This window comes from Choristoneura fumiferana, chromosome 17, assembly GCF_025370935.1.
Source record: "Choristoneura fumiferana chromosome 17, NRCan_CFum_1, whole genome shotgun sequence".
Taxonomy (NCBI): domain Eukaryota; kingdom Metazoa; phylum Arthropoda; class Insecta; order Lepidoptera; family Tortricidae; genus Choristoneura; species Choristoneura fumiferana.
Genome location: NC_133488.1, coordinates 16,365,294 through 16,389,776, shown reverse-complemented (window position 1 = coordinate 16,389,776; position 24,483 = coordinate 16,365,294). Strand labels below are relative to the sequence as shown.

Sequence of the window (24,483 nt, the reverse complement as noted above, 5' to 3'; positions counted from 1 at the left end):
TGTAATTTGATTATAAATATATGTACGTGCTCAAAAGAAAAAATAGGAAGAAGTGGTAGTTGGTGACTTGAATATTTGTTTTTATGATTTTACTAGAACCGTGTAGAGAATATGTCTAAGAACAGCCTGCACCAATCCGTTAAATGGATGAAAGCATTTATAGCAAATTTAGAATTTTAAAAAATATATCACTTGTGGCCAAACTATGAAAACCAAAATAACTCTTCAATCGTCATTCAAACCAAATTATTGCAGATAACCCTATATCATCCTGTTTGCAATAAACCGAGTGGGCCCTGTAACAGGAGCAAAAAATTAAAACCCAAGTTCTGCTACTCAAATGGAACTACTTTAGTTCTGCAACTTTCAAAAATTAAGTAATTTTATCATTATGTTTATTCCAAACAAATTAAATGGTATTTTCAATGTACGGCATCCAATAGCCTAAATTACATCGCCTGTCACGTAACAAAATGACGGAGTTCGCAATACATTGCTTGTCCAATTCAACTTTAAACTATAATAAAAATCATCATACAAGTTATTTTCATACATTTTTTTATTAACATAGGTAGATACATACTAATTTTAAAAGTGGCAATGGTTAGGATTTTTTTGTTTACTATTCACATGTACTTATTTGTTTATACATAATTGTATGACAGGATGGTCTAAAATATTTTAAACGACTAGAAAATGGTATAGTTTCGTAATTTCTGTCAAATATAAATAAAATTTCAAGATAGTCGATAAATAATTAAAACCAGTTGTATGATGACCATTCAACTTGGCCGTCAACGTTTGATGGGTTTACGTAGATTTACAATGTAAATTACTTTGCAAAACTCTACATAATACATATCTTTCAAGATACCATTATTCCTCCATGGTTTCACCTTATATCTTGTCACCAAGCATCAAACTTCACAGATTTCAATATCAACATACACAAGACCAATTAGCAAGCCGCCACTAACAATCTCTTTACTTAGGGGCTGTTTCACCATCCATTGATTAGTGTTAACTGACGGTTAAATGTGATGCTGTCTCTATTTGTTTTGTTCGAATAGACGGAGACGGCACCACACTTAACCGTCAGTTAACACTAATCAATGGATGGTGAAACAGCCCCTTAGTCCACATCTTCATTACACAACTCATTATTCTGACATAACCCGATTATGTCCGGATGTCCTATTCATGGGCGGTTAACTGACTATGACGAATGCTCCTTGATTTGGCAGCTTAAACAATGCTTAAGTGGAGGTTTCACTTCTAAATTAGACTATTGTTTGAGTTATTGGATGAGGTTGTCTTTTGAGTGATTTATGCTTTTTACGTCGGTTAGGTGCATGGAGTTTTAGACCCGGCCAGTAGCGGCGGACAGTATTAAGGGGATCCCATGCCCCAGTGAGATTCGATCTGAATCCCTTAGTTTTCTAATGATTTTTGTAGCTTATTATATTAACAACAATGGCTATAAGCAATATAGTATCGCATATTTACTTCAAAGTTCATTGTTTTTGAGATATTTGGCATTAAAGTTGAACAATTTTAGACCAAAAAACTGGTTTTCTGGCCATAACTTTTGTGTTAATCAGTTTCAAAGACAAACCCAAATATGTAGATTTCGTATACTATGTTAGATCTTTCACGTCAATAGAGATACGAAATAAGTGTTTTTTCAGACAATGTTTAAAAAAAACATACAAAATTAAGTATTCATTTTTTTTCAAAATCCGGTAGACAAAAATGGAGATAAAAGATTGGAGAACCGATAGCCGTTTGACTTATAATTCTATTTGTAGTGCAAAAGTAGGAGATACGATTCAAAACTTGTCAAAATTCGATGAAAACCTCGGGTAGCCCTTTAAAGTAATTAATTGAATCAGGCGGAACAGAATCAGGTCTATATCAATGAAGTAAGTGTGTGTTCTTACAGTGTGGAGGTGGAGGAACTGCATGAACAAGCATATTTTGCATAAGCTTAACTAGAGGTATCATAAGGTCGCAGGTGAGCAAATAAATTCTTTTAGTTCAGTATAAAGTATCCAGTCAGAAAATCAATTATATATTGACTAAAGAAATATATGAAATTAATATAAAACTAAACTTAATAAAACAAGAACTCGACATTGCTCATCCGCATGGTTCTTGGCCCACTGCATGTCGGACCGGACAGGGTTCGGCGAAAAAATTAAATCACTACGTCTATGGGAGGAACACTAAAAAAAATTTTGCCTGCATTTAATTTTACCAATTCTTTGGCATAATTGCTACATAATGACCTATATTCATGGAAAACTACAACTTTCTAGCACTTATACACAGCACATTTATTTCCTATTGTTATTTTTACTTATTATGTGTCATTGCTGTTATAAATAAATTATTTTCTTTCTTTCTTTCTTTCTTTACTTATAGATCTAAGCTAAGTCACGGACAGACGGACTGACAGACATGGCGAAACTATAACGCATTTTTTCTGTTTGTCATTCTGTGTGTCATTTTTCTGTCTGTCTGTCATTTTTTTCTGTTTTTGCCATTTTGGCTACGGTTCGGTATCAGGTGCTGACGAAATCGTGAGAGTTGCGGGAAACCGGTGGATGCATGTGGCGAGTTGTCGTTCATTGTGGCGATCTAAGGGGGATGCATTTGTTCAGCAGTGGACGTCTTCCAGCTGAAAATGATGATGATAGCTGTGTGCTGATAATAGTGTAGATATACTCCAATAGTCTCAATAAAATTTTACCGATATGGTGTAATTGTATTGAGATTAAAAAAAAAAAAAAATAATCTGTTTATTTATATCTACATCATGCCTTTTTACCTTCATACAATAACCCTAAAGATGTGCTAGGAAAGAAAAAAAAGAAAGAAAGAAAAAGATTTATTCACTGTCACAGAAGACACAAACACAACAAAATTTACACGCGGCAATTTCATATATTTTTAAAGTTAATTTGGAAATGCTATGAGCTATAGTCGCTTGAATAAAATGTATTATAATTATATTTCTCTTAATTTAATGGATTAAATCACAACCATTATATAACATAAGTATTTATAATATCAACTATTTTATCAGTAATGTTTACCTCGACGTTTTAACCACGTTACAGTGGCAATTTAAAATTATTATTAAAACTAAAACAAACTAATCAATAACAAGAAATATTAAAAAACAATACTTTTCAAGTAGATATATTACGACATCGCACGTTTCAGCCATATCATATAATTATTATATTAACCTAACCTCACATTTTTCTCCGTTCTTCAATCAATGTTTGAATTTATGCGTAACTATGTTAACGTATGTACTATTACGCACTGTCCCTCAGGAAGTCTGTGTTTTCTTAAAACACAGTGCTTTAAAGCAATTACGCGCGCAATTTGCGTAAGTGCATATATCACGGGGACGGGGAAAAAATGCGTTCTCCACTTGCCCATTGTCATGTAGTTGTTTACCGACACATTTGTCGTTTATCCCTGTTCAAATTAAAAATTAAACTGAATTAAAATTACTTCGAAATCCTAATAAGCAGAGCCCGGAATTTTCCAGGCATTTTTGATCTGTCATAGTGACTTCTCACTTATCGACTTTCGATATTTAATATCGATATATTGATACAAGAAGCCGTGGTGGCCTAGTGTTTTGACCTATCGCCTCTCAAGCAGAGGGTCGTGGGTTTGAACCCCGGCTCGCACCTCTGAGTTTTTCGAAATTCATGTGCGGAATTACATTTGAAATTTACCACGGGCTTTGCGGTGAAGAAAAACATCGTGAGGAAACCTGTACAAACCTGCGAAGCGATTCAATGGTGCGTGCGAAGTTCCCAATCCACACTGGGCCCGCGTGGGAACTATGGCCCAAGCCCTCTTGTTCTGAGAGGAGGCCTGTGCCCAGCAGTGGGACGTATATAGGCTAGGTATTATGATTGTTATTTTACGATAACATCATTATCGGTATCATTTAGGGAGAGTCGATAAGTGAGAAGTCACTATGGCAGATCAAAAATACCGCGAAAATTCCATGCTCTGCTAATAAGAAAAACTATGCATAAAATTACCCTCTTCATCCCAGCCTATATACGTCCCACTGCTGGGCACAGGCCTCCTCTCAGAACAAGAGGGCTTGGGCCATAGTTCCCACGCGGGCCCAGTGCGGATTGGGAACTTCACACACACCATTGAATTGCTTCGCAGATTTGTGCAGGTTTCCTCACGATGTTTTCCTTCACCGCAAAGCTCCCCTCAAAATTACCCTCTAGCCTAGCCCAATTGGATACTAAAAAGTGGTCGAAAAATTGTTTGCGAATTGTCAAACCACAACTCACAAATTTAAATAGGTACAACATACGAACGTTGCCAGTTAAATAAGAGTTTGTAATAAGTGTGAGTGGACTGACTGACTTACATGGCATAACCTAAACCACTGTACATACATAGACCAATTTGAAATTTGGCAGACAGATTTTTTCATGGAAGCAAAACCTCAGGCATAAGCTAGGAGAATCATAATTTTATATTCTGAAAAACGTATGATGAAATAGAATAATTATGACATTTCAGTAACGACTAATACCTAGTATGGTTCCTAAAATATTTATGTAAGACTGAAATGTTCCTTTCATCACTTTACCTTGCCTACATTTTCGGAACATTCATCGCATCGCGTCGTCACGAGATGTCATCCAATAATATTCAAAAGTAAACACCACCAATTTTCGACTTCAGCGGTGTTGATTGCTAAGCATTGCATTAGTAGTACTTTATTGCAATTTGAACAGCAAATATCTCAGTGCTAGCTTTGCATTTCAAACACCCTGAAACGAACCGTTATCTCAAAATCCAAACATCAATTCAAAGTTCACTTAGGACTTGTATTTTATTACCCCGCCTCAACCTCTAATCCAAGCCGATCCCGACACAGACCGATATCCACTATCGTTAACAATGTCCGCATCGTATTTACGACTGTGTCGGCCGTATTGGACAACGCACGTGAGAACAAGCCGGTCTGATTTTCTCAAGACAACTGATTACTGTTTGTTTGCGAATATGCGTTCGTTTGGACAAACATGGCATGTAAACGCGACCGGCGTTTGTTTCTGCGCGGTTAACTTTGACACTGTGGTAATGTGGTGTGTTTAGGATGTTGGTATAAGGGTACTATAGTTTGACGAGACTGACATCGCAGCTACTACTAGAGGCTAGAGACTTGCAATTTGGCAGACATATTCTTTGCTGATCAGATAGGTTCGTGGATGAGTAGAATTTGACGGACGAAGCGTAGCTAAGTCCATCAATAAATACGAATCCACGAATTGCCATTTCTGTTGAGGCGTGTATAGTGCTTTTCTCCAATAATGCGAGGAAATAAAGCAAAAGTGTTAAAATATTAAATAAAATGTTTGGGCACGGTTTTAAAATACTTTCCCGCTAAACTTGTTTTTATTTATTTTTTAAAGTACACGACACATCTCATTATGCCATTTCATTAGAAATAATATTTTAATTTATAATAAAGTTGTATTATGTCAACTAAAAAATATAAATTTAAATGCAATGAAGCTTTTTATAGCCAAATACTAACGACATCGTGAAAGTTGCGGGCAACCTGTGGATGCAAGTGGCGAGTTGTCGTTTATTGTGACGATCTAAGGGGCCTTTGTCTTCCGGGTGATGATGTCAGTCGAAATAAATTTGTCATTCTCTCAGCAACCACGGTTTTAGTAACATGTGCTATGTTGAAACAGGTGCAATAACAAGGGATTTTCCGAAATTTCCATGAAACAGAGAGTTTTATAGGAAATTCCTCATTAGGTAGTAATTGCGAATCACATCGTTACTTATGTTTCCATGAGACTTATTACCCCTTCGCCATCCGTGGTTTATGGTCGACGCACGCGCACTCTCCCATGACGCCATCTTGGTTTTGGGCGGGAAAATAATACGGCTATGATGCCATTACAGACAGGCTCATTTGTGTTTTTATTAGACGGGTAAACGCGGTTGTTTTGTTTTCAATTATGAAATAGCTTCGCTAGTTATCTTTATTCCCTTTCTCTACTATATAGGCTCCATTGTCTGTGTCCAATTGTCACAAGTCGGTATCTTTTGAGCCGTAATAAGGAACTTGAATTTTATATAGAGTGTGTACACTCAGTAGAATCCTGTTGCAGTCAGCATTTGCCACACTTATCAAAAAAAAAAGATAAATGTAGCAGAAGCTCCCTGTGATGGGTTCTACCAAGTGTCACATATGAACTTGTCAAGGTACCTCAAGTGTAGTCACAATAACAACAAATAATACAAGCATATTATACGTTTTCGTCCACCGTGAAGGTATTGGTATAAATACTACAGAATATGCAAATCTATATGTAAGGTTTTCTTAACTTTATCTGTTCAAGGTCCTTTAGCTAGGTTTAAATAGGTTTACCTAAAGGTTATCTCGAACAAATAAAGGTAAGCAACCCTAGGTTTGCGTAATCTGTGGTTAATATTACACACAACACCTACTTACAAACATCACGCCTGTATTCCCAAATGGGGTAGGCAGAGCACACAAAGCGTTACCGCTTCGGAGCCACTTTTAGCAATTTTAGGTTTTAAGTTTGACAAAAACGGTACAATAGTGACAATAGTGAGTTAATATTACAATTACTGTTATTTTTTTTAGTTGTGAAATTGGTGAAGATTTCGGAAAAATCAATTTTAGCAATTTTATGCTACGTATGCACTATGCGGCCAACCACGCGGTTTTAGCGCGCCGTTTCTTTCTCAAGAAGGAGGACGGCGGGGTACCTACGTATTATAATGTATAAATTTAAAATACATATCGGTTGAAATACGTACAGTTGAAATACCGAAAATTATGAAATATAATGCATCAAAATAAATAAAGTTTAACATAAGTTCTAAACGCATAGTGGTCAAAATATTATAATAGTTACAATGAATAATGGTTCCTAGTCATATGGCACAAAATGCATATGTTGATAATGTATACGTTCAAAATACATAAATTAAAAAAATAGTTAAATGAAACATCAATCAACAATACAGTATTTTTACTGTAATGGTTAGAATACATAATCGATACTGAAAAACCAATATGAAAAACGTGCTTTATGAATTTTGATTTTTTTTAATCATTATATTTTATAATTTTCGGTATTTCAACTGTACGTATTTCAACCGATATATATTTTAAATTTATACATTATAATACGTAACCAGGCTGGCGCGCTAAACTCACGCGGTTCGCCGCATAGTGCGTACGTAGCAAACCGCTACTTTTTTAAATAGCCAACCGTCAAATTTTACGGTTGACCGTGCGGTGACTGTCCGGCAGGCAAGTGGCGGGCCGGTGGCTTGCCGCGCCCCGCGTATCTCACGCTTCCGCCGTTTACGCGCTGCGCAACTTAACTGCTCTGTGCGCGTGCGCATTGTCTCGTAAAAATATCATTAACCAGTTAAAACGTAATTCAATAGACGTTTTCTTTCACAGTTATCTCACTGTTTTATTAATAACAAATATAACAATTAGTGATATTGTTAAAACCAAAAACCATTGGATACGGTCATTCTACGTTATATTTTGAAGTGTGGTAGACGGAGGAAATGGGAAATTCCCCGTAAGGGTCTACCTATACCTATCGACGCTGAATCGGCTTTAGCCGCTCAATAAACACTTTATATCCACTCAATAAGAGTGAAAAAAACACCTCGGTCGAATCGGCTGACGCGAAAAGACGCTTCTCGACAGAAAAATGTCTTTTTGTTTTTACGACGTAGATTTTTAAGTCAATAATCGTTTATTTTGCATTTGGCAATGACAATTTATTACTTGTAAGGTTAGTAAGTATGAAATTTCTATAAGAATAGTAAGCTCATAGACTAAGCCAGTAGTACATAATATAGTGACGATGAATTTGTATTAAAAATAAAACGAACACTAATCACAAAAACAAGTTTGGTTCAACGTGACCGCTTTTAATTAATATAAAAAAAAACTTAATCCGCACTGGGCCCTGGTGGAAACCAAATTTCACTTTTTCGTTCACAAAATCGTGAATGTATTTTCATTTTGTGTTTTTTTCGTTTTATTTGCGTTTAATATTTTATGTTTTGTTATACTGTTTATTGTTATTTTTTGTGAATGTGAATAAATGTCTTCTTTCTTTCTTACATAAAATGCCGTGACGTATCGTCCCATGGACACAGTGCCAGTGATAGAGAAACGTCGGCATCGAGCATACCCGGGCATAGCTGGCGCGAGACGCGACCCTTGACGAATGTCGACCATACTAGCATTATACACTATAGCTTTTGCACGCGGCTTTGCTCGCATAAACCATAAGGTGCCTGTTATGGAGTTTTAACTTATAACTTTGCTACTCCGCGGCGATTCCATGGATGTCGAATGGGCAAAGATACGTCTGATTTATTCGGTTATTATAATTGCATACCAGCCGTTATTTGTGGCTTCGCTGCTATTCTGCTATAAACTATTATTAGGCATATTTTGCATTTCCGAGATTTGGCCAGATTTCTATTGAAATTTCCAAAAATATCATAGTAATCTTCATTTAATTATGTTGCATGTATAATATTTATGCAAAATGTCTTGCCTCTCTCTTTCTTTACCATGATTTTACATGCGTACACGCAAACAAACCACGGAAAAATTAGCTACGTGTCATTTGTAGTAACCCAATCTCGCATAAATGCAAAAGTTTGTATGTCTGTTTGTTATTTACTTTACCAAGTCTAAGCCGCTGAACCTATTCAGATGGAATTTGGTATACGAATAGTTTGAGGCCCGGGGAAGGACATAATCATGGACATACGGAAGAATAAACGAATCCTACGCGGGCAACAGCTTGTTAGTAATAAAGAGGCACTTTGATTTTACCATAAGTCTCTATTATAAAATAAATCTAAATAAATAAAATGAAATCAGTCCAGCTGAGGAATAACTATAGCATCATTTCCACTGCGGTGGTCCCATTAACTGTAACGCTCGAAATTAAAATGACCGAAAGTGATAAATGTGTTTTTCTCGCCGTATAAAGTGAAAACTGTATAAGTGCTTAAATATAATTTAATAGAGTAATTTGTACGGTTAACAAATTGTTGCAACAAATCGTTTCGAAACGGCTTGTTTATTTGATCATCGGATTTCTCCAAGCAACTTTTCCTAAATTGCCATTATTGTTGTTAAATGCACGCTATTATACGTGCATTAAGTATACACGTCTTAAATCAAGTTTATCTCGACATGTTTAGGGCTAATTTGTAGCCCTTCCTCTAGGTCTAGGAGCAATGCGACACAGCGGCTACTGCAAAAAGCACACGAAGTCAGTTTTGCGGGTTTATTTCATGAAATATGAGTGAGTCTCACGGTAGTTTAATGATTTTAAAAGATAATTGTATACACCCTCTTGTTCTGAGAGGAGGCATGTGCCCTGCGGTGGGACGTACATAGGCTGGGATGGCAATTGTATACCGGGTGTGGCCTGTAACGCGGGCAAATAATTAAAACATAGATCGTACTCGTCAAACCGAACAACATTACTTCAGCGACTTTTAAAAATAATTAGTATTTTAATTTCGATTACACTTTAAAGTTTATTCGAAGAAGCAATGTAAAGCAAAATGTTTGATATTTGTAGCGTGATAGGCGACGTCAGCTGGGTCTAGGATGACGTACATTGAATTTACGATTAAGTTTGTTAGATAAAAATCAAAAGTTATATGTTTTGATTTTAATTAAGTGGGGCCATGATGATCCAATTACCGGTGACCTCCAGAGCCCCTGTTTTTAATATTATCCCCGGTTCTGGGCCACACATTGTACATCACATCTTACGCGAAATAAAGTGACTACCTAATTTGAATTTGTACGAATCTGGCGCACTCATTTTCACCAGATTTGTTTAGTGCTTTGATAAAACACGAAACCCTGATACACGTCAGTGAGTTCACGAAACATACTCGCAAAGTCAACTCGTTTTATCATTTTATTGCACAGGTTCAGTGATGTGATAGAAATATCAACTCTAGTACAGATTTACAGTCTAGAACTTTAATAAAATAAATAAATAAATATCACGGGACAATTCACACCAATTGACCTAGTCCCAAAGTAAGCTTAGCAAAGCTTGTGTTATGGGTACTAAGCAACGGATAAATGTAATTATATAGATAGATACATACTTAAATACATAGTAAACACCCAAGACCCGAGAACAAACATTCGTATTTTTCATACAAATATCTGCCCCGACACGGGAATCGAACCCGGGACCTCAAGCTTCGTAGTCAGGTTCTCTAACCACTAGGCCATCTGGTCGTCTAGAATTATTAATAGTATCTAAGGTCTAGAAGGTACAGATAATGTTTTTTGCATTTGATAGCACAACTATTCAAGATTATTTTGCAATAAAAATAAATGCATAAAGATAATCAATTCCAAATATAACAACTCAAAATCTTAGTGCAGAAAAATCAAAATTTATCGAAAACGGCGAGACTTTTACTAAGGTCACTTTTCTATATTTGGTAGGTGCCAATATGATGTTGAATTTTAAATAGTTCCAACGGAAAACTAGCGTCGACCGGTTGACATCATGCTGAGTTAGGACCATTTCGTAACAAAATTTGTCTCGATTTCCGTTTTTCTTTTTCTTAGTTTTGTAAAATGTCACGAATAAATGTTTTTCTTTCTAAATGTTTGACAAGAGCTAAACCGATACATACATGTAATACGGGTGAAGCAAAACAAGGGAACCATTTAAAAAATGGAATCCCTCCTAAGATTAAACCCGAGATAATTATCTCGGAACCATAAACAACAGTTATCTAAACAACATAAAACAACCGATCGCGATAGTAAATACATAACGTATCTATCCATTTACGGAGAAACATTAACCGCTGATAACGTTCTACGCGCATTTGAATTTGAAATTAGAACACTGGCGGTGCGCGCGCGCATACGCGGATATTTTTCGCACTTTAGAGAAATTAGTTAACACTGATCACTTAAGTGAACTATTGGAAATACTGGGTGTTAAAAAAATCTGTACTATAATTTAACCCAAAGGATAACTAATTACTAAACATACAAGTGGAAAAAAAAATTGAATGAAATTTGAGTCACGAGAAGACTTTATCTCCATACAATATAATATTTTATATATGTTTTTTCACTTGTATCTTATAAGTAATCAGTGGCCTTAATATGGGTTACACTATAGTAAGAGTATTATAGGATTTTTTTACACACAAACATGACGCCTGTATTCCCAAAAGGGGATAGGCAGCGCACACGAAACGTTTCCGCTTTGGAGACACTTTTAGTAATTTTAGGTTAATTTACGGTATTTTTATTACATCCTGTATTTAATTTATATAGAAAAGCCGTCGTGGCCTATTCATTTGAATTTAGGCTGTAATGCCACACGGGCTCAGTGCGGATTGAAACTTCACACAACACCGTCGAATTGTTTCAAAGTTGTGTGCCTGTTTCGTCACAATATTTCTGAAACCGATAAACCTATTTTAATTGCAAATATAATTTTTAAAGCTTAGGGATATGAGCCCGGGTTCGAACCCACGATCATCTGCTTGAAAGTTCATAGTTCAAACCACTAGGTACCACGGCGTATACCTGTTTTTACAAAGTTTTTATTAGCTTCACCTGTATGTTTATTTCGACCCACTTTAAACGGTCAGATTTAATTTAAATTAAACTTTGTAAACTTATCAAGAACCGATGGCAATACAATAATTTGATAAGTTGTTATTATTTTTTAACAATGAATCCAACTAAAAGTTGAAAAATAAATATAGTAAAAAACAAAACAAAAAACTATTTAATAATGCAAATATTTTTCGTTTATTATTTTTCCGGCCTATATTAAGATTTATTTTTCATTTTTTACTGTAAAACCGTGTTCTTTAGTTTTTTTTAAACTATATTTTCCCCTAAATACCCTGATCTAATGAAGATAGTGGTTTGTGGTAGCATTGTGCGGCATAACGGCCGTCAGTCCGGCTGCTAATGGTGGCGGCGATAAATATTCATCGGTGCAAAAACAAGCGCACGCGCCGACGCCCAGCGCTGCGCTTTCTTCTCCCGGAGCTACGATCCACGCGGAGCTGATAAACTGAGGTGCTGCGAAATTCGAAAATCGAAATGCGAAATTCGTATCGTACCGTCCCTCTCACTCTCGTATTAAATTATATTAACGCCGGCGGGACGGCAAGATGTGAATTTAGAATCTGGCACTTCGTAATATAGGGCTCTTTGTAAAATATTTTTTGATGTGAAACTCAAACTATTTTGATTCTGTCAGCAAGGATAACTTTATAAAGAAATGTAAGGGCCTTTATACATCGCGTTTTTTAAACGCGCCGATGGCGCGCGTTTTTATTCATGGGTACGTATGGCTGCTTTATGAAAAAAACCGCGCTGATAACGCGCGTTTCTATAAGGCGCGTCGATGGTACGTTCAGAAAACATTAACGAGAAGAAAGATCACTCGAAAAATTACTCGAAAATGAACATTATCATTGTTTAAGATGGCGCTATAATCACATGTAGTGTTTCAAAATCAGGAAAAATTTACACTTTTGCGCTGTTTAGGTATGTTTCATGATTACTTAGCAGTGTATTTGATTAATTTGAGCAAGAATGGCCGCATTCAGTGGCGTAGCTACCAAGGGGCTAGGCGGGGCAGTGCCCCGGGGCCCTCAAGCTCAGGGGGCCCTCGAAATTCTGCTTTATAGCTGATGATAAAGTTGCTTAGCATTTTTAAAGTATTTGTATATATAATGATTTTACTTCAAAAAACCTTACCAATTTTGATAGCCGTGGGCCCCATTTTTTTATTTGCCCCAGGGCCCTAGGTTACCTAGCTACGCTACTGGCTGCATTTGACAAAGCTTACAAAATATTATTTACCTGGCAATAGTAGTAGATGTCATTCATAAATCTTACACTTATGGTCATTAGACGTCATGTAGCAGTTACATTTTTAATCCGAAAATTGTTAGCCCAACTACTCGTAAATATTAGCGCGGTTAACTTAAAAATAAATTAACTCTACCTACCCAAAGTTCACAGTACAATTAGATACTTGGAGCAATCTGACCTGATAGGTACTTACTAATCCTGAAAGCACCTGTACGAAATTTCATGTGACAGTACAATATAATGACGAGTTTGGAATATGACGAAACTGAAAAACGACCAGTTTGAAAAGTGACATATGTGCAATATGATCAATTCGGAAGATGATGAATTAGGAACAAATTAGGGTGGGATAGATATGGAATGAAATACCACCTAGGGCTCTTCAATACTTGAATAGGTTGTTACTCAACCAGTGAGATACCCTTTCACCTCACCTCACCTCATCTGCACTTTACATCAGGTGAGATAGAGGCCAATTACGGTCAGTTTTATGTAAAAAAAAAAACAAAACAAAAATATGGGTTCAAGCACTGGTTCAAATAAATAAACTATCCAGTCATAATGTTCGTAGCTCCGGCAGCTAGTTGCAGATCGCGGAATGCTCTGCATCGCCTCGGGTCAGCGCGAGAAAAACTTACGAGCCCGACACGCCGCGTGCGCAGCGCACCCGGCTAGGAAACTAGCGCAGTACAGTTTATTAGCTTGGACCCGAAAGAACCCGGGACAGCACAATTTAAAAACCATGTGTAGGACGTCGTCCATGTCAGCTCGCATTCTTGTTGAAAGTTGTGGTCTCATGTTTGTCATAACACTTTTTTTATTATATTTTTATATAATAATTACATTTTATTTTTGTCTAGCCAACAATTTTAGACAACAAAGTAGGTAGCTATTTATTCTTCGTTAATGGCGGCGTTTATGGGCTTTTGCTTATGTTATTTTTATTTATTTTATGGTATAGTAGGGGGCAAAGGAGCAGGCGGATCGCCTGATGGTAAACGATTACCGTCGCCTATGGACACCTGCAAGACCAGAAGAGTCACAAGTGCGTTGCCGGCCTTTAAGGTAGGAGTACGCTCTTTTCTTGAAAGCTTGAAGGTCATATCGGTCCGGGAATACCGCAGGCGATAGTTCATTTCAGAGTTTTTCTGTGCGAGGCAGGAGATTTCTGGAAAAACGCACAGTAGAGGACCGCCAACCATCTAAACGGTGAGGATGGAAGTGTTGTCGCGTAGGTCGGTGGCGAAAGGATACGCAGGGATTATGTCAGTAGACGACGTTTTTGAATCGAGTTGTTTCGGCGCACACACGCACGTTAGTAGGTTTGATTTCGATCGTGTCTCCAAAATCGCCCTGTAGAGCAATTTCAGGATAACCTTCGCTCGAGACGGAACAGTTGTCAGGTAACCAGGTACTCGTCTGGATTATAAAACCAGTAGTGCGGGTGTGCTTCTCAGTCGCCTTAGGGATATGTACCTGTAAGTAGTTATTACGTTAATGCTCTCACATTCGCCTCGCTTATGTGGCTTAGACCCAAGTAGGCGAATCTTAATTCGGGCCGCTCATTGTGACATGATTTATATTTGCACAGCAGAGGAGAGCTCCATTGTAGGTACGAGTATGTTAAACGATCAAAGCGTTCGTTCAATGCTAAATGAAACAATTGTTTCATGCATTTAAAACGCGAACAAAACTACTATCAATGAATATTGAACCCGCACTCATACGAAAACACCTAATCTATTCAAGTGGCTAGTTGTAGGGGTCGTGACACGAGCGACAAGGACAAAGCATTAATAAAAAGCAACGATAAAAAAGGATGGAACGCCTGCCGATGCTAAGGTTATAAGTCGAGCGATATGTCATAACCTGTTCGAGCGAAACGACAATAGAGTTCAGGCGGCGGGTTGGAGTGGGAGGGAATTGATAATGACGTAGAGGGTTAAAAGTCAAGCAAAGTGTCGTGGCCTGTGCGAGCGGCATCGATGTAGCTTTTTGGCGTGGGTTGGTGAAGGACAGACGCATGGAGGTCAAAAGACGAGCGACGCCAACCCTGACCTCTCGAGGCTCGCCGTGGGCCGCACTCGGCGTTTTAAATGGAAATAAAATATTAAAAATGCGTGTGTGTAATATAGAGGGGATTGTTCGTGGTTTTCAATGGGATAGTTCTGTCGAAGCGTTAGTTTCCCGCCGTTAAATACATGTTGTATTGTTTCATTTCCTGTGGAGTTGAGTTATTCCAGCGTTAGACCGCAAGCCTGAAATGGGTTTACATTGAAAATAGAATATTGAAGTCTTTGTTGAAATATTCACTCAGTGCGAGTTCTTGTAGAATAACGTTTTACTTAAATCGTACTATTGTCGTGTTCGCAGGTTATTGTCGTTGCTTAGTATAGAAGTTAATCTTACATCCTCTATAGGTAATGTTATCTTTATCTCTTTGTTTATTAACGTTGTGTACCTACCGTTGTGTTAATTTATGGTTTATTTAAGTAGTTTATTTTTTTTACGTTTCTCTGCTATATTTTGTTTTAAATTTAACTTAAAATTGCGTTTTAACTATTAAGTAAGATACTTAGAGATATGAATTTAAATAGGTATGTTAAAATTCTTAGTTTAAAGTTTTTTCGTAACACGATATTATGGAATAATAAAAATGATTCCTTAACCAATGAAGAATTAATATGAGGCTACAAAATAAGTTCAATGAATTTCAATGTTTCTAAACATAGGTCTCAAGTAAAGCACACAGTAAAATGTTAACATAATGTTTGATGTTCATAAACGCGTATTAATTAATTAGTGTGTGGCTAAGTACGAATATGAAAATATTAAATAAAAAAATCACCCCAGCCGTCCCTGATCCCAGTGCACTAATGAATCGGGACAAGCGGCACAATTAAACAGTTCGCGACAAATGCTCGTCCCATGTTTCTGAACGCGGCCATAGCTCTACGAAAACGCGTCACACGCGCCTCGAACGACAATTAAAAAGTTAGTTTTGAATTCGGAGCGCGCTCTGTGATTCGAAAAAGGTTTTTCTAACAATCGGTGGCCAGTTTGAAAAAGTTTTTTGAAAGTGTTGACTGCTCAGTGATAGTGTTGCCAGTGTTAATAATTGAGTTGTTTGTGTTTTTGAGTGATAGATTTTATGTGCAGGAATATGTTTCGACCTGAGTATCATTTTTCTAGTAAACTCTTGGAGCTATTGACCAGAGGTAGAGTATAACGATCATCGTACTTTTTGGTACTTAATATGATATTTCAACTGACAGATCATAATTCAATTGAGTCATATGTTTTTTGACCCAGTAACCAAGTAAGTGTCGTAATCATAATGATCTGTCTGTTTTTATGAATGTGAACATGACTATGTACTAGCAATAGACGAACGAAATCTTAAGATATAGAAACGAAATGGTTTTCGGGTGTACTAGACGAGATTTGAACCCGCATTTCCTGGCTAACTATATGCGCTAAGCGTGTTGCCAAAAGTTTTTCGGGTGTGCCGGACAGGGTTCGAACCTAGGGACATCTCCTGGCTATACCTGCCATGCATGCTACCAACTGCACCACGTCTCTCATGACCAACAACCGTATTATCAGTCGCGTAAATATGTGTTCAAATATATTTGACCGTCTAGACAGCTCCGTTGTTTTTGGTGGCGACTGTACTAATACAGAGTAATAAAATAGAATGTCTTCAATGACATGTAATCTAAGATTTCCTTTAACATGGTGCTTCTAATTGTAGAATTTTTGGCTTTTGAAATTATCTTTACAATTGCGTTACAGATACAAAGGCTGCCGTGAAAGGACCTTTTAGCAAAATTTAGTACAATTATTATGATTAAAAACTCGTTTAAAGATCTTCCTTGATAAGATAAAGACATGACCGAAAAACACTCGCGGATATCTGTTTGTTTAAATAATTACCGTACGCATACAAACGTATGCATACGTATATTACATAATACGTACAGTCAAGGAATTTAATTCATGGGCCACCGTGGAACCTTTTCAAGGGAAAAGTCATTACGACTTTCCTTGTTAATTAATGCGATGTCACTATGACGTTTACTGTGAAAGGGTTCCATGGTGGCCAATGAATTAAACTCCTTGACCGAACGTATTCCTCCTGTGTATAAAGACAGAAATGAAGGAAACAATTTTTTTCCGAAATTCGGAACATGCATATTCTGAGTCACAGACGGTTCTTACAGAAAATCAGCGCTGCAGGCATCTAACGCCTCAGCATAATGCTGAGTCAGCGGCCGTTTCACTTTTGCGGGGACACAAAATCGTGTATATATTTTCATGTTTGTTTTTTTTGTTGTTTATTATTATTTTTAAATTTTGTTGTATTTGTGATTGTCTTTCTTTCTATATTATAAGCAAATCAATAAACATTAAAACAATACTTACCTAAAGCAGCGTTTCCACCAATAATGACAGATTTTTTTTTTGAGATATTGAACTTTGAAGTGACAAAGTCGGGGGTTTTCCAACTTTTCGTTGGTTAGGTTATAGCTTCATTATAATGTCCTAAATGCCCTATATCCGTAGTTAAAGGATTATCCACACATTACCTAACAACCTGTATATAATTATGAGAAAGAGGCAAACAATCAAAGAAGTATGCGGGTCATCTCCATGATGAGAAATGTTCATCACCACCCACCAACTACTCAAGGAGAATTTAACGCCTGATTCAATAAATTATTTAAAATCGGCATGCGTAGCCGTGCAGGCACGTTTATATTTTAAATTAACTAAGCAACATCGTCTAGCTGTTCAAAATATTTGGTTTAATCAACAATGTAAACGTTTGAATGTTGTACCTAATTAATTCAATTCCGTTGTTTTAATACCAGTATAGCTGCAAAAATTGCAAAAAGAAAAAAATAAAAAATAAAAATAAGGTCGCGGGTGAGCAAGGAAATTCTTTTACTTCATTTACTCAAGGAGAGTCATTAATCAATTGCCGGCCTTTTAAGATAGTATATGCCCTATTTACACTTGCTTATTTAGGTATGTACTCGTACTTATATGAATTATGTTTGGTTGCAGGAAACAGTCAGCGAGAGCTTCCTCTCCCCCCTACTAACGGTAAGTGCAGGTGCAGTAAACACGGCTTTGTAGCCTTCTAGCTTCTTTGTTTTTGCCAAACAGAACAAAGTTCGCGTTAAGAAGACTACACATTTTAGTTTCTTCCAATAGTTTCAATATCCGTGGAGAGCTATTAACCTAAGTACCTATATATAATTAATTTGTTCTTTTTTGATTTTATATATAAAGTAAAGACGCACGCATTTCCGGGTTCCTTACGCTTTCGGAAAGACCACCATTACAGGAACTTTGCAGAAAAATATTTTTTCGAAACAAAAATTATATTAATTTCACTATTAATACGAGCAAGACGAATTTAATTAAAAATATATTCGTAAATGACGAAAATTACATATATATAAGAACATTTCATTGTTTAGTATTTACAGAGATGAATGAAGTACCTTAATCAATAGATATTTTTTATTTTATTGTTCTAATTTGCTGTTGTTAATTGCACCACTTAGTTAGTAGTAGTTAGTTAGTTAGTTTTAATCAAGTCCTTAGCCTTACCTACTTCTCTCTGTTGAAAAGGTTGTCTGGAAGAGATCCCTTTGAAGCGATAAAGCCTCCTATCTTACCTTTAAACGCTTACTACTGCTGTGGTGTACAATTAAGAGTTAGTGTATTGTATTGTAATAAAGTAATATCATATCTACTAGTTTTTGGTATGAGCAAATTTAATATTTTAAAAGTATGGCCAGATTATCTTCACGTATTTAATTAGGTATGTAAGATATACTTACAGCAGTCTATACGATCCCGCACAATGGTCCTTGCGTGACACCACAATGAAACCTTTCACCCACTTACCGACTTGTTGCACCACTCCAAGTCGGTAGCGAATATTATATTAAATGTATTTTATTTTATCCTACTAAGTAATATATAATGCTAAAGTTGGTGTCGTATGTGCGGGCGTGTCCTTCACGCTATTAGGGAACACTTTTTATCCCTATATTTCCAGGGGCTCGGGATAAAATTCCAAAATTTGGACCGCTCTCTCTTGTAAATACAAAAGGGCGTTTTAAATCCATTCGAAAGAAGTATGAGAGAACGTATGACGTAGGTACGTATGAAAAGGGACGGACGCGCGTACCTCTATGTTTTTCTTGCAATGCTAAAGAAATTCACAATGTTATTTTCAAAGTTATTTCAAAAACTACTTAGTTAAAAAATTTAAATCCTGAAATACCGAACGTGTAATAGGAACATTGTTTTGCAAAAATCGGCGTCCCAATCGTTTATTTGTTGAATTATATTTTGAAGGATAATTTCAAACGTAGATAATATTTTTGGTACACAGAAAAATTCACGGGCAACAGCTAGTCAATAAAAGAGACTGAACTGAATTGAAACAAAAAAAAAACTGCGAATTTGGCCGATCGCAATCAATTGATATTCGCCGCTGCTAAATAAATTATAATGTTGTGATCGTTCTTTTAGTTTTATTCTTCAATAGGTTATAGCATTTTACAGCATGCGGTGCACAAAGCATCTGTTACTCAACAGTACAAAAAGAAAGGTGTCGTGCCCTCTGGGCACCTTTCTCGGTGGAACGTAATGAAAAGCGGCTGATTAAGCGATGGTGGCCTCGATCTGCTCTATATTTTGGAAAGTGTAGCAAGTTCTTACGGTATAATAATAGCAACCATTTTGGGCCCTTGGGTTATAAACTGTGTTTATTGCGAAGAAATAAAGTTATTATGGTTTTTTGCAAATGTTTGCAGGATTTGATGTTACGCTACCCGAAGATAAAAGAGATGAAACAAGAAGAGTTTTATAATATATTTGTGCATAGATACATACTTATGCTCATGATATTGCATAGTATTTTTTTGATGTTCAAAGGTTTCCATTATGGAAAAAAAATGTTAGAACTAAAAGTAATTAGGTACTTTTTTAAGAAGAGAAGAACTAGTTGTTAATCTCGAGGCCAACGTTATAATTTATATTTAAGGTGTACATTTTGCATGCTGTAATTTAGCTAAATGTGTCCTGGATATCAAAATACATATTTATAAGACCTTCTGTTAACCAAATTCAATGCAAATACATAAATGAATGAATAAATGAAATAACAATATAGTTTTATTTAAAATACAAAATCTACTACACTACTTCTTCTACTTCTAAAACATCATAACCCCATTAATTATATTCCACAACATGACTGTGTTGTTAAAAAGTTATTGCGAACACCAATGCTATTACATTTTACTCTTCACAACTACAGGCAAAACATATTTAAATATGGCTGCTCCCTAAATTACAGTGTTTACTGCAATTTAGCCTCAAAAATAAACCATACATGAGCGCCAGCGAAATTTAATTCGACAAAAAAAAACTGCTCTGATTTTTAAGCGCCATTGAACTGGATCCAGGTCCTATAATACGAAGTGCAAAATTCGAACTTCGTATCTTGCCGTCCCGCTGCCACTAATATTATTTAATACGAGAGTGAGAGGGCTGTACGATAACAACTTCGATTTTAGAATTTCGTAGTAGCCCCGCTGTATTTCATACCCGTAATGGTCCACTGGGCTTATACAAAGCGACGTGTGGCAAAGGGGTTTTGTCGCTACCTCGTTCGCAGAAACTCTTCATAAAGTGGTTTACCGGTCATACAGGTCAGCTCTTGTTCCATCTGATACAGTTGAATGATGTGTGCTTGTTTTATTTACAAAAAGTCGGATGGGAGGACGACTCATGTCTTTGGCAATAAAATACTGCATTGAAGGATGTCGGTATAAGTATGATGGTTTTAATAAGAAGTTTTGCCAAATATTTTTGTCTGTTTCTGGTGACAAGTGTCAAAGATAAAGAAACGAGTACTTAGTTTATAGGTTTAATAATTGTTGATTTATGATTTATGAAAAAGTGAAAGTCGTCTCAAAAAGTATTAGTTTGATTTTTGTAGAATCTTATCTAATTAATGAAAGAACACCAAATGGCGAAGTGGCGATAAAGGTAATAGAGTATTATTTGTTGGTCTGTATGATATTACAAAAATAAATATTTAAATAAACAGAAAGAATTAGCAATTTGATTGGATCAGGTGTATGACGAAGTAACCTTTAGAATAGAATAGAAATAGTGTAGGTATATTTACAGTGACTTATTACAGCGATGAGACAGTAAGTAAATACTTAAAATTAATACTGTTTCATGTTTTCAAGAAAGAAAATTACCCGTGTCATCTACATTACGGGCGGCCTGTCTCGTAAAATGAGTAGTCTATGGAAACTATGCAGGTAAGTAAATCATACTTATTCACGATGCATATTTTATTTTGCTGACTCATGACCTCTGACTTCATACAAGTCGTTCCGTGTGTTAGTTAAGTAAAGTTAGTAATCTCTTTCTTTTTCTCCATCTGTCAACGCAGTCGGGTATCATATTTCTGTACCTACTTAACTAAATGATTTTCTTACTTAACAAACTTTACTGTCCCTATATAATAAATTTTTGATTATATCCACGTTTATATCTTAAGGATAAGGATTTTATTTTTTCTACGTGTCTATGCTGCCAAAACTTAAGAATTGAAACATGTTCAGCTAAAAAAAATGTGCAAATTTTTCTTCAAAAACGAGCGGCTTCAGACTTGAGCTCCCGAAATACTTGTATGACTCCTTGCACAGGGAAGTTGTTAAATTTCTTGATAAACCTAGGCAAGGTACTCCAATTCCCACATTACCCTAACGCACGGACTGTTATCCTATCTCCTTTTCCCATCGTCCACGGAACCCATTTAAGCGGTTCTCACACCATTGACACGATGAATCGCCCCCATTATTGGACGAGAACATTGTACGAGTAAACTATAAGGTTAACTATGCCCAAAAGTAGTAGTAGATATGCCATACAATTTGTATGGAACGACCGGCGGGCAGCAGTTACCAGCTTCTAGATCAAGATAACGCCACTGCTGCCGCGGCGCGACTGCCGCGATATTATCTAACGCACAAATATATACCCAGGCCTGGCTGCGAGCTACAGCGCATGCTCGATTGATGGACCAATAAGAACAATGAGAATTGGGGAATTATCGTTGGCTGTTTGAATTGTATGAGGCGCAGTGTTTGCGCGATTGCTATCAGTAATCTTAGTTCTTTGAATTGCGTAGAAGCTAGTCAAGTAGCTTGTCTCGAGAGAGTAAATTGATATGAACATAAAGTATTTCGTGGGATGGTTGAAGGTGTAGAAGCGACTTTCCATTACCTTAGATTTATGTTTCTCCGTAGACCGTTTCCTTTGTTTGAATAATTATTTTCTTGTATAATAATGATGAGAAATCACATTTCAGCTAAATTTAAGGTTATACATCTTAACTTTGAGCACTAGTGTACCGAGCCTTCATGCGCTTCCCTAGCCACACCAAACCTTTGTTTGCTTTTAGCACTGCTAATAACTTTCGCGATCACCCTTCCAGATAAGCAATCAATTTTCTGCCTCAACAGAACCGTTACGATATTAAAGTTTGTTTGCAATACCTTCCGACCTGTACTGTTAATTTTAGTTATAAATCATTGGCGGCCTTTCCCCGAAGTCGCTGGCCGGCCGCCCCCGACCGGTTGCTGCCGCCTCATTTAAACTGTAGCACATTCCATTGGCGACCCCGTATTCGTAGTCGGGGCTTCGACGTAGGATTTTGTTTTTGGAAATTTCAAAAAGGTTTAAAACTAAGGCGTCACGTTACCTCATGGTAAAAGTCCCGTTAGATGGCGTTGTAATAAAAAAATCGAATTTTTCGTGGTTTTTTTGTAATTTTTAGAATATCCATATAATAATGAGTTGATTTTATTATTTGCGCAAACAATTTAGTATGGCCGATTTTTTGAGACTACAGTCAAACGAAAATAGTGTGCCAATTCTGAGGAAATGTGGTTAAACTCTAGGTGTCATTTACAGCCTTATACGGACACTAGAAGCTCACGCACACATGGGAATAGACAGCTTCAACTAGTAAAAATCTATTGCAATGCTACACTTTTCTAGGCTATCGGCGTAACCTAGCTAACTAGAAAATATTTATTATTTATTCATCGGGTCGCGATTTTTTTATCAACTGTACTTTTGCCCTTAATTTTTGCAAATTTATAGATAATATAAGTATTTCATATGTGATGATATAGATAGAGGAAACATGTTAGAGTCCCAGGAATCTAGTCTTATCTGAATTTTGGCTTTGAAGCTGTAAATAAAATTTAATTAAAAAAACTTATTATTAATAAAGTCAGGTGCACACTATAGATGTAAAGAGGGCGCGTAAGTGCAGGTCCCTTTATCTCTTGCCGACCGATACGGCCGCGCATGTCATTCTTTATGCAGCTTTATCAATAAATATAGTTATGCTTTTGGAGAAATTGACATTTCGCACGAACCCTTGCCATAATATTTTTTAAAGTGGGTAAGAGATAAATAAAACTAGAAGATTTCGTTAAATTATTTAAACTATTGGGTTGTTTATGAACCGAATCTACCATGAATAGATGAGGTATACCGAATATAAATTACCTTCTGGTAATAACAACATTTTGCAGTTTTTTTTCTTTACTTTTTTTTGGAATCTGTTTAGGCAAGAAATTTTTAATTATTTGGTCTCATGTGGTTGTTAATCTGGCACAATCAACATAATTAGTCCAAATGTCACAAACAGGCCACTGTAATGTGGTCGAAACGTAGAGGTAAATATTACTAGTATGTTTTAGCGTGATAAGTTCTGTTTGTGGTATTTTGACTATGAATGAAAATCACGCAAGTTTAAAACGTTATATCATTTATTGCTAATGTAAGTTTTGTCAGATTACATTTTTCGCTTCATAAATTTTACACCGTTCCGTCCGAGGGTGAGAAATAAATTGATAAAATCAGCTTCTAATATTTGGCCTTCAAGACACTTTTCTGCAATTTCACATGATTTAGAAAAGTTACAAACGTAGTTATTTAGGTAGGTACATAATTTTGTTTAATGTTTTGTTTTGTTTAAAACCCACCCACGATCTTGAGTTAGCTCATTTACTTAATATGGACTCTTGCAAAGTAACGCAGGATTCAATAATTTTTATAAACGAAAATGTTTTCGGATGCACTAGCGGGGACTTAAGCCCTTGCTGCAAGAATTGGAAAAGATGTGATTTAAAAAAATAATTGAGCAAACGTGCTATTACTTAAAAAAAATGCAAATGTTATACATAATTACACATAAAAAGAGTAAGCCAGTTAAAGCAAGTTTAAAAGAAAATTAGTAGAATAAGCGTCTTTGTTTAAATAAAAAAATAAATAAAATAAAATTGTTTATTATTTTTATCAGAAAACATGGTCCATATTGTTATTATTATTGTTGGTACGGGTTTCCGATCATGAACCCATGAAGA

General features: G+C 36.2%; 1 protein-coding gene across 1 annotated transcript in view; it reads left to right on the top strand.

Annotated features, from left to right (window-relative positions):
- The window catches only part of LOC141437227 (uncharacterized), a 63,356-nt gene extending 43,467 nt beyond the window's left edge, over window positions 1-19,889 (top strand). Inside the window, exons 3-4 of the mRNA XM_074100482.1 lie at window positions 18,065-18,103; window positions 19,834-19,889. Coding sequence (XP_073956583.1) covers window positions 18,065-18,103; window positions 19,834-19,889 — 95 coding nt within the window. The remainder of the gene's footprint in view (window positions 1-18,064; window positions 18,104-19,833) is intronic.
- Window positions 19,890-24,483: the final 4,594 nt, after the last annotated feature.